Below are 11,999 nucleotides of genomic sequence, written 5' to 3' on the forward strand. Positions count from 1 at the left end.
AGTATTCCATAATATTTTTTAATCATTATCTCATGTTTTTATTTCATGTTAATTTAAATGAACATTTAAAAATAATTTTCAGTTGCATATGTATTTGATATCTGTGAATATTTCAAGATTTCTTTTTTCTTTTGCGAAACAACATTTGCATTTTTTTTTTTTTGGCAATTTATCAATTTTGCTTTTATGAATGTAGGGTTTGAATAATGTTTTATCTATAATAGTATTTATTTTAGACATTCAATTATTGTCATACACACAAACAAACAAATGTTGAATAAGTAATAACTAGAAAGAAGATCAAAGATGTTGAAGAATGGATTTTGTTGGATCAGATGACAGCATTTTTTATCTTTAATAGCAGTACATAGTTCCTACGCAGTCTCTTATAAAGTGACTCAAGCGTAGCAGGGATTTCTGAAGACTTGATATTTTCTCAGTCTTTGTGTGTTAATATGAAACGCATCACTTACTCCTCCTTCGACTCCTTTCATCCTCTCATTACAAAGCAGCGCACATTACACATACACTAAAGCTGCTTAGAGTATCCTGTTAGAAATGTCTGTCTGAGGTCTGGCATTAACAGATACCAGAGTTAGTGGTTTCGTCTCTGAGCTCCTTTTCCACTCAGCTAATGAACGTCACGGGGCCTTTTAAAAATAGAAAGCGTTTTAAAACGAACCGAACAGAGTGACATGAAAATTACAATGTATAGAATGACAAACTAATGCAATTTACAAATAACTTTATAAAAAAACATGACACTAAATCACTAGAACTTTCATATATCACTCAAACTCTCAATTAGTTTCCAAAACAACTAAAATAAAATCCCAGAAAGCATCGCTGCTCTATTTTAACAATCATCTGTCTGTGTTTCCTCTCGCACATGTCTGATTGACTGCGACAGGCTGGAGAGGCCTCTTCAAAATCCAACAAAATCTAATAAGCATTAGCCTGTCAGACAAGCTCTACCTTGTGTCACCCACACATTCGACAATTGGCCACCAGGTGAGAGGAGTCACCTGCAGAAAATCCCTTTTCCCCCGGGGAACTGTCAAATTAGCAGCTAGCTATTATGGAGGCTTAGGCCTTGGACCCGCAGAGAGAGAGAGAGCGAGGAACGAAAGACAGCAGACTCGCATAACCGCTCGGAGGCCTGGGGGCAATGACATGGCGCAGGGTCTGAGGCAAAACCCAAACCATATGAACATTAATATGCACCCGGGGGCCATTCTCGGAGATTACTTTACATAATGACTAATTGGCCTAATTTGTTAAATAAACACTATATTTTCTTTTGAAGCTTAATACAGGACCACTGGACATAGCATTCACTCTGAGCCGAGCAGCAACACCCACATCGGATTATGGTGGTCTGCTAAAGTCATTTCCCCTCAAAATGAACCTAATTTCCTCTATGGGTTCAGGATCATGTGCGTGTTCGGTTCGCCACAGTCATCTAAATGTAGAGATAGTGCTAAATATAAAAAACGCGGGTCGAAAACGCAAGTTATTAAATCATGAAGTTGGGGTTGAAAACAGAACGGTGTTGTTTAAAATATTGTTGCCTTTCAAGTTAATACTGCTGAGTGGAAAGTCTACAACTACTTTTTATTTGATTTATTATTATTATATTTTTACACCAGCTGAGTTACACTGATCATAAAAGTGTTAAATTACCAGTCCAAGCGAATTCTGGATTCAATAAAACTGGGATGAAAGAATAATTTTTATCCACTGAAAAATTCCAATGGCTTTTATTTTTAATTAAATGTACAGCTAAGTAATCATGGACACAAGTTGCAAAAAAACGATCCTGAAATGATAAACAATGAACTTGCCACAAGACTGTATTTTAATAGCTTTATTAGACATTGAAAGGAGATTAAACATTTTTCCCCCCGTTTTGCCAGCATTTTTGTAATTACACTGCATTCATGAGCAACACTTTCTTCAGCAAGTTTCCACCACATAAAAAATGAGATCCTTTATGATCTCTGCATTGCTGTGAGTTGTTATTTCATTGTGGTTGAAATCTATAAAGTGAAATTAAACGGTGAAAAAAAAATGAATTGCTCCTCCAACCAATAACATTCATTTGATTGTTCTGATTTTTGCAGCATGAAAACTGAATAAAAGTCAATAAAATTGTTTTTGTTTTCAGTGACATGTTCATTAAAATTTGTACTTTTCCTGTACTGTCAGCTTAGGTCATTAAATGAGTTTTCATGTCTCAAAACCAAATACATTTGTGACAGGCAAAAACGCTCTTTTAAGTCTTCAGTTTCATGGAGCGTTCTGGGAGAGAATTATGGTTTTCCATCTGAGGAATACACATGAGAATGAACAGCATCTGTGTTCAAGGATATTTTTTAATGCGAGTGACCAGCAACACTCCAGCATATATATTGCTAGAGAGATTTATAGAAATCTGTTTCTCGTTTTGTGTCTGAAACAGCAAGTCCAGCTTGCCATTTGGATTAGTTATATATTTCTGAAATATTGCAGGGTAGACAGACTGTCAGTATGGAATCTAATTAGTCATGTTAATTAATTTAATTCAAAATTTATATGATTGTCCTTTTTATCAAAAATATAAGCCATTTTTAGCTATGCAAACTTAATGTGTCTCATGCAGTTAAGATGTTATATCAAATATTGTCATTTTTTGCAGTTATTATATTGGAAAATGATCCTATTCACAGTCTGAATGATGTTGGCAATATGGATAAACGTGCAGACAAACATACACCAGATAGCACCCCATTGCCGTCCCACCACTAAGACCCCCATAACCACTTCGATTCATTCCACGCTCACTTTTTGGCTGCTTATGCAACTCATTTCTTAGAAAAAGCATCCGTGGGATCGGATAGCCCATGTCCAAAATATCGTACCCCAGGGTAGCCCGGAACTAGTTGGCTGGCCTCAAATTTATTGTAACTTGCCGTTCTGGAGGAAGATCGTATGCATGTGGTCAGTAGCGAGGAGCCTGCGACCCAACCTCCCTCTCATGTTACGCCCTATATATAACATCCATTCCTCCAGTACCTCCGTTCAACTCCCCCTCCCTCGTTCCCTCGCTCCAACTCCACTTCTCCAGAAGCGCTGTATCCAGTCGGGCCCAGACGGCTCAGTATTTCCTTCTCCCTCTCTTTCTCTCTCTCTCTCTCTCCCGTCTGTCACCTGAGCTTCCTCTTGCAGGCTGTGTGTGTTTACCCTCTTTTTCGGCCTGGCAACGGGGCTGCATGCTCAGGATTACCAGAGGCTTTGCCTTTCATCGCCACCCGCTCCCTCTTCCTTTCGCCTGGACTACGGTGGCCACGGGTGCGAGGCTGTGTGATTTCCTGCTCACGGAGTTAAGTGGATTTGTAGATATTAAAAGAGACATGGATCACTCTCTATTCGGATGCCTTCGGAGCCCGCATGCCCCGTCCCAAGCCCTGCACCCGGCGTTCGCCCAGTCCTCCCTGGCCCTGCACGGGCGCTCTGACCACGTCTCCTACCCTGACCTCCCGGGACCCTCACCGCCCTGCAGCTATGCGGGGGAGGAGGGCGGCTTCGGCGGACCCCATCACAGAGTTCACCCAGCTCCACAGCATCCACACCTCTCACAGAATCAGCTCTCCTGGCATGTGCCGCAGATGCCCTCGATCGATGGGGAGCGCCACGGCCTCTGCCTGCCGCACCCTGACGCTGCGGCTCCAGAACTGTGCGGCACAGGGGGAGCGGGCTCACAGTGCCTATGCGCAGGTAACCCAGCACTCTCTGGAAGTGACCCTTCTGGTGTGTCGTGTGTGTCTGCAGAATACGGGAGACAGACCATGTCACCTGTTGAGCCAGAGCGACGGAATAGCAAAGGGAAAAGTGACAGTTCAGGTACGCAGCTCAAAACGTTTTCTTTCATGTTCATATGAGTTCAGTAGAAAAGGCATTGTGAACTTGATTTAATTTTTTTTATCTTGATTTTTGTCCAGTTATCACAGTATAAATAATTCAAGTGTTTTCTGTGACTCGAGAACTGAATATCGTCTCTTTTATGACTCATCAGATTTATTCAGAATAGCACAAGTAAAAGACTTACTTTATTGAGCAATACAACATTCGATTTATGTTATTTATCAGTAAAAAAAATAAATTATATATATATATATATTGGTTTTAGTAATATTTGTTGTATTATTGTCTATTTTCTGTCATCTTTGGAATTTAATTTTGATAATATGTTTTAATAAATCTGTGCACCAAATTATATGTTTAATGTAATGTATTGTTTAGAAAATAGCTTAGTTTTATATTAATAGTTTATTTTGTAATGTTCAGTAAGAATTCAAAGATTATTTTGACAAATACCTTAATATTTTGACAAATAAAATTATTTAAAATAGGAAACGAATTATTAGAGAATTAAAGGAATTTATTTTAAAATGTAAGTTTTAAATAGCATTTAATATTTTGTATTTATAGAGTTTAGTCCATATAAAACAAAAATCATTCTATATGTACTAAATGGATTTTATTTGTACTGCACTGTAAAAAATTTTTTTCGAAGATTGCAAGAAAATGCTATTTCTGTTTTTTTTTCAACGTTTCACATTTAATTCAATGTGTTACTTGTCATTTCTTTGTAATTTTTTTTAATTTACTTGCAGTTTCTTTTGAGTTCAACTGAGTAGAAATTGTTTCAAAGTAAATCCTACACCATTTTTCAGTGTGTATTTAACTACATATTACTTATAATAATTTAATACAACTGTCGTCTATTAGAAAAGACATAAGCAGAAAAGTGTGATTAATTTTTACACATCTGACATTGAGATCAGATCCACACACACACACACAAACCGCTCTAATCTGTCTGTATGAACCGTGTAGAATCGTTTGCAAATTTGACTAATAAATCAAACTGAGCAGTTATGAATACGGTCAACAGCAGCTTGATATTTCTTAGTTATAAGAGAGAATGCTTCCTGATATGAGAATAAATTGAAGGTTGATTGAACAAAAAACAGGAACAGAATCCCGACTGGGCTGGACACGGCACAGTAGTGTTTTAATGGCAAGGCCTGGTGCTGTGGGGCTGCCCTGTTTCTCTCTCTCATCAGTCTCAGAGGTGTAAGTCACTCTGGCATTTACCCTCAGGTCTTTAATAGACCACAGGTGAAAGCCACCGTTAAATGCTCACACTGCCCGCAGCTGCGCTTTTGATACCCCAAACACATACGCAGCATTTACGGCTGGGGAAAACAGTTAGAGCTGCAGCTGGAGAATTTTGATTTAAAACGTGACCCTTAAAATTCAAGAACAATAGAAAATGTCACACCTGGTTATCTAAGTGGTTTGACATAGTTTTTAAAACGGTGGTGCAGAAAAAAACAACTTAGTTGTTTTGCACGAACACACAGATCTTGCTGTATAAAGTGGAATTGTGAACAGAGCGAATGTCTGCAGGAAAAAATTAACTGCTGTGTTTAAAAAGATTTAGTTCACTTTTTTCACTTTTTACAGTAGATGAACTGAATTACCCCAGTTTATACTGTACATCTAAGTTTGTTTGTTTTTCTGTCTGTTTAGTCAATGAAGGGGGTCTAAATGCTATAGCTTTTCATTCAGGTGCCTGTAATTTATGGCATGATGGCATACTGATGGACAGGCCCAAAGGTGGTAGAAATTTCCAGAAGGCTCCTGTTGGCACTTGCTGTGCCTTTATACCAAATCCAATTTCCTCCAGTCTGTTGGAAGTTATCAAAGCCAGTTTGGTTTCCATTTAGAGCCGTGTCACATATCGAGATGTTGCAGCGATAGGCTGAACAGATTATAGATTATTCCAAAAAGTGATGTTGGATATGAAATATGAGTTTCAAAGCTCATTATCTTGTGTTCTGTAAAAACCTTGGATTTCTAGAGCAGTTGTAGTTTTATGCTGGTTTCAAAGGAGCCAAAAGTTTGACATCTAAATCACACCCGTCCCTGAAAGACAAGCCAAAAGATATTCATTGGAAACATATTTTCCTTTAAAGTTTTTTTGTAATGAGTTGTTTCAAAGTCTCTCTGTCTATTAACTGCATTTTAACTGATTGTTTTGCATTACACTGTTTAAGTGTATTACACTGTTCATTCTCATTATTTCACACATTACAAGTAAACATTTTGACATTGGAAAATTAGTAGGGTAGCAAAGAAAAGAAAAAAGGCTGTATATGAAATTCAAACCCACAGTAGTTTATTTTATAAATATTAAAAGAAAATGTATATAAAATTATAAGGCATGGTGTAATAATGAGAATGTTATTGGTTTCTATTCACATATGTATACACTGTTCAATGATCAACTGATCAAACCCTTGAGTTGAGTTTTATTGGACAAAACCTAATGCATTTAGGTTGATTTAGTGACATTAAATAATATTTTTAATTTAGATGATACCAAATAAAGTACAATTGCTTTATCCAATTGCAAAAAAATAAATAAAAATCTATTCAGTTTCATTGTTGATTTTAAAGAAGCTCTTCAGGCAGCAACAAAGTAAATGTTTCTTTTTAAATTTAGTGTTTAATGAATTAATAAATGAGGGACTCTGATTTTATACCTTATATAATCCTATTTTGGATAGGCAGATAACTTTTTTTTCTCAATAATATAGACACATAATCATAACATTATATGTGTTACTATAAATAAATCAGAAATGTTCCCTGGTCAAAGCTTCATGTATTCTGTTAAAGGAGACGTGTGTGGAAAATGAAGAGTAAATTGGTCTGATTGCTGGAGAGTGTGAACGAAGCTCTGTTGATTCAGGCCAGATTTGAGAGCATGTGCTCCGTTCTCTGGCCCTTCTCTGCCTGCTAAAAACACCAGAGCCATATCGCCATAATAAAGGGTGATTGGCAGGCCAAATTGTTCCGCTTTCATTTTTATTTTTGTTCGTTTATTTTATTTCAGAGCCCTGCAGTTTATCGCACCATCTTATTTTTTCACCCTTTTGCTTTCCCTTAACGTTTTTTTTTTTTTTTTCTCTCTGTCTTTTTCTTTTTCTGTGCATTTACAACGGCTGGAAAGTGATCTGTTTTTCATTTCAGATTCCCAGGATGGGAGCTATAAGTCAGACGTGAGCAGTAAACCTAGGAAGGAGCGCACAGCCTTCACCAAGGAACAGATTCGAGAACTGGAATCAGAATTCGCTCACCACAACTATCTGACACGGCTTAGACGTTACGAAATCGCTGTCAACCTTGACCTCACAGAGAGACAAGTATGTTCAATGCTGAGCCTGTTTTCACGTTACTAACAGACATAACACTGGCACTTGAAAAAATGTCTTTGCTTGACGGGTAAAAAAGCCTTTGCATAAAGGCTGACTTCACTTAAAGTGATGAAGTCGTATAAAGTGATAAATGCAATGCTTAATGTTACTAATTTTAAACAAATTAAATAATATGACCTCATTTACTGATATAAATGTCAAAATATTTCAGCATGAGTTCTCTAGAAATATGTTTTACATTAGAAATGAGTGATGTGTTTTACACAGGGCTCTGTGTCGAGGGGTTCAGTCTATTTGTTAGGATTGAGGGAGGGATTCTCTTCTTTTTTTTCTTTTTTTTTTGAGAACATTTTTGAATGACTTTTATTAGATAAGACAGAGGGAAAGTGACAGGGAGAGAGAGGGACAACAGGAGCGGGACATGATCCAGGCTGGACTTGAACCAGAGTCCCCATGAACACATTTTTATTGAATATTACATTAATTCAGATGCCTCCAATTTTCCCATCTGCTAATTAACGGCAATGATACAAACCTTTCAAAATAGTGCCAATGAAATCATATGAAGGAGACAGGGGCTAGTTGTTACAAAGGTGCACAGTATCTCAGTTACTATAAAATTTAGAGTAAAAAGTCCTTTTTTTAACCCATTTTGGTCACACTTTTTTAAAGGTCCAATTCTCACTATTAACTAACTATTAACTATGACTTTTGTGTCGATAATCTCCTAATCGACTCCGGGGAAGTCGTGGCCTAATGGTTAGAGAGTCGGACTCGTAATCGAAAGGTTGCGAGTTCGAGCCCCCGGCCGGCAGGAATTGTAGGTGGGGGGAGGGAATGTCCAGCGCTCTCTCCACCCTCAATACCACGACTGAGGTGCCCTTGAGCAAGGCACCGAACCCCCAATTGCTCCCCGGGCGCTGCAGCATGGCTGCCCACTGCTCCGGGTGTGTGTTCACGGTGTGTGTGTGTGTGTGTGTGTGGATTTGTTCACTACTCACTGCTGTGTGTGTGCACTTGGATGGGTTAAACGCAGAGCACCAATTTCGAGTATGGGTCACCATACTTGACAATACGTCACGACTTTACTTTACTTTTTTAATTTGCTGTTTATTAATAGTTAGTAAGTAAGTTGTTAAGTTTAGTTACGGAGTAGGATTAAGAGATCTAAAATATGATCATGCAGAATAAGGCATTAATATGTGCTTTATAAGAACTAATAAACAGCCAATATGCTAGTAATTTGCATGCTAGTTAATAGGGAGAACTGGTCCTTAAAATAAAATGTTATGCAAATTTTAAAGAATCTGTTAATCTAAATCTATTAATTACTTAATTTTTGTTGGTTGTGTATTTATATCAGAATTTAGCTTTTTTCATTTTCATAGTTTTACTATTTATACTTTACTGCAAAGAAAATAGCAGGCCCCATTGTGACAACTTACCCCAATAGACTGTAAAACATGCCTTGTTATTGGGGAACATTGTCACAAAAGGTTTGAATAATTATGGAAATATTTCATAGATTTTTTTTCCCATATATATTATTTTATCTTATATAGTCTTCTTATATATAGCCTACCTTTTTAAGACCTTATAACTTACATTTACTCAGAGTAAAAAAAAATAGCCCCCAGTCTTGCATATTACTCTTTAAATATATTTAAAATTAGACAATGGTTGAAGTTCACTGTAGATCTACGGTAGATACTGATTTTTGGTGCTTTCTTCAAAATGACCCGCACATCCCACACAGTCATTCCAGAGTTTAGGATCATTCCAGATGAGTCTTGACCTAAAAAGAAGTTTTACTGCACAGTATATGCAACTCACTTAGGATTTGCATTTTTGTTTTATTCCCCTTTCTCTTCCTACTCCTCCACACAATTGATTCCTATCCAATGACTCTCAGCACAAATCTAATAAATCTGTGGACGTGGGTTGATCTCAAATCTTTGACAACAAAGTCTGAAAATCAACCCTTTCTGTGCACCTTCGCTGTATTTATATTTATTCCACAAACACACATTTGAATGCATATAAAACCGCATGTTGTTTTGAAATAATGTATATGGTAGCACAGTTCCATAAATCCTTTAGTTATTAGTGTAAAGAGTTGCAAAAAAGCTCCCATCTAAATGTTTTTGTCATGTAAGGATATCTGCCGACTCATTTAAGAGCTCACTCTAAAATACCTGCTCTGCGCTTCCTAAAATAATCCCCTCAGCCTGAAATAGTCCCGCTGTCAAGCCAGAGGAGGGGGGTGAGGCGCCGCCACTTGGTCCAGGTTTGATCGACCCGTTTTAGGCAGCAGCTTGATCATCCCAGAGGAGACACAAATACAGAGCAAAGTGTCAAGTCAGGACCTGGAACGTGGGCCAATGGGCGACCAGGAGTTTTGCATCAGCACATAACTGACCAGGTGGAAATAGCCTAGAGAGCCAATGCTAGTCCCCACAGAGCCAATCATATAGCTGATCCACCAAACTTCCCAGAAATCTGCTCCAGAAGAAAAACACCAGATCCACAGTTCCTAGACTAAAAGCAGATATGAAGGACCCACAAAGCACATGAAATGAGGTGTTTTACTTGGTTTACGTATGTAGTCTATACGTGTGGGATCTGAGTGCTGTGTTGGCAGAAGTCATTGAGAGAAAGCTTTAAATCTGTCGCTCATCCGATCTGATACACGCACGCAGTATGAAGGGGGTTCTGATACAGAGGGCGTGATGGTGGTTTTAGAGTGGGGGTCTGCGTGCCAAAACAACTCTTTCTGGAAAGTGCCATAACACACGCCCTAACACACGTTCCCACAAAGTGGCGTTGAGTTTCCCTGATGCAGCTCTTGGACGCCTGTGTTGCTAAGAGACCAATAAAGTCCCATAAACATTGTGTGTAATTGACTACTGTATAATAACTTGGCCAAAGATTAGTCTCCTAATGAGCAAACAACAGTTATTTATTCATTTGTTTTTCTTGAATTATAGATGGTATTCAACATTTATTTGTTCATAATTATTCGTACAAGTATACTTAATATAATACAGTGTTGGGAAGATTTTAGCAAAATATAATAATTGACTCTTCAAGTTGCGGAAAACAAAATTACTCAATTCGTTACCTACTGTAAAATATGCAAAATACATTTTGACCTCAACTAATTAGATATTTTTCTGTAATTGTTCAAATCTGTTTAAAAACTCTTCAAATCAGAACATTTTAATTTTGCCATACAGTAGCACAGATATGTCCATTACACAGTTTTCAGAAAATAAATTAAAATAAAGATGTATAATATTAAATAAATGCAAATAAATGTCAAAATATATAAAATTGTATTTAATATTATGATTATTCAGTTTAATTAAATAATACATTTCCCTTAAGTCAACGAAATGTTTAATTTATTTATAACTGTATAAAAATATATCTCATTTCATTTTATATTCAAATTTCAAATCTAATATTTCTAGAAATGCCTCATATTTTGTGGGCGAGGTTGTTATCGAAAACTGAAACCCTTAAAAAAATGTTTTATTATTTGAAATAAAATAAAGATAAACAAAAATAAATAATGTATAAAAATAAATGTATTTCTGCTAATTGCAGAGGCAACATTTCTGAATTTTGTTTAGTTTAAGTACTAAAATAACTAAAACTATATAAACCAAAAAAAAAGTAATAAAAACTACAATGAAAAAAAAAATTGCTTTGAACTAAAAAAGTTTTTGACTAAAATCTTTAACTAAATTTAAACTCTAATTAAAAATATGAACAAAATCTACAATAGTATATCAATGATACCATAATAACACTGTGTGTGATAACATTTTTGGGCAATTAATATTGAGAAATAAAATATACTATTAAAAATGAGGGTTGCATGTTTTGTTTTTTTTCTTTTAATTTTGACTCTACCTACTTGAATTTAAATTTGAACTAAAATTCTCCATCCTGTTTGCTTAATGACTACTTTAACAGTATTTCTCTTGCATGCAGGTAAAGGTGTGGTTCCAGAACAGACGGATGAAATGGAAGCGAGTGAAGGGAGGTCAGCAGGGAGCCGCAGCGCGGGAGAAAGAACTGGTGAACGTAAAGAAAGGAACTCTCTTGCCTTCTGAGTTCTCCCCAATGGTTGGACTGCACCATCCCATGGGTTCGCCCAGCAATGAGGACGATAGTCACGACAGCGACCTGAGCTCTGAGCATGCGCATTTATGATGCCCACACTCCAGCCGGTCAGAACCTGCCAATTTCCTCAGGAATCAACTATGTTGGTACTCCGAAGGCTGTTAACAACTAGTACTGTGCCGTGTTGTGTTATTTCATTCTGAGTGGTTAGGGTTTGTTTTTGGTCTGTGAAACAGATGCTCACAGGGTTGCAAACCAGAGCTCAACCCCCAGTGGCCCCGAACTTTGAAGAGTAGTCTAAATAATAGTCAAAGGTGGCCACAATTTTCAAGAGACTATGCATTTCATCCGATTTTGACATTGTAAATAAATGTAAGTTTGAATGTTGTAAACATTCCACATGAGTGCCTTTGAGAGGATTTTTGCACTGTTTTAATTTTTGCCCTAACTGTTTGCTACTGTATTTACATACAGATTTTGATAAAAAAAATACCTTTAATTAAAAACACATTGATATAATCTGTGACAGCACAGAATAAGTATTATCTTAGTCTGTTTGTAAAGAAACAAAGGATGCCTTTAATTGCAGCTTATTTTGTG

The 11,999-nt window shown here is 36.9% G+C and overlaps 1 protein-coding gene across 1 annotated transcript; it reads left to right on the top strand.

Annotated features, from left to right (window-relative positions):
• Positions 1-3,392: 3,392 nt before the first annotated feature.
• LOC306847054 (homeobox protein MOX-2-like) lies at positions 3,393-11,489 on the top strand (the record flags this gene model as incomplete). The annotated part of the gene is made up of 3 exons (XM_079380795.1): positions 3,393-3,882; positions 7,084-7,256; positions 11,268-11,489. 3 exons carry the CDS (start codon positions 3,393-3,395, stop codon positions 11,487-11,489), a joined length of 885 nt encoding a protein of 294 aa, XP_079236921.1.
• Positions 11,490-11,999: the final 510 nt, after the last annotated feature.

Source organism: Barbus barbus (assembly GCF_936440315.1).
Source record: "Barbus barbus genome assembly, chromosome: 27".
Classification (NCBI taxonomy): domain Eukaryota; kingdom Metazoa; phylum Chordata; class Actinopteri; order Cypriniformes; family Cyprinidae; genus Barbus; species Barbus barbus.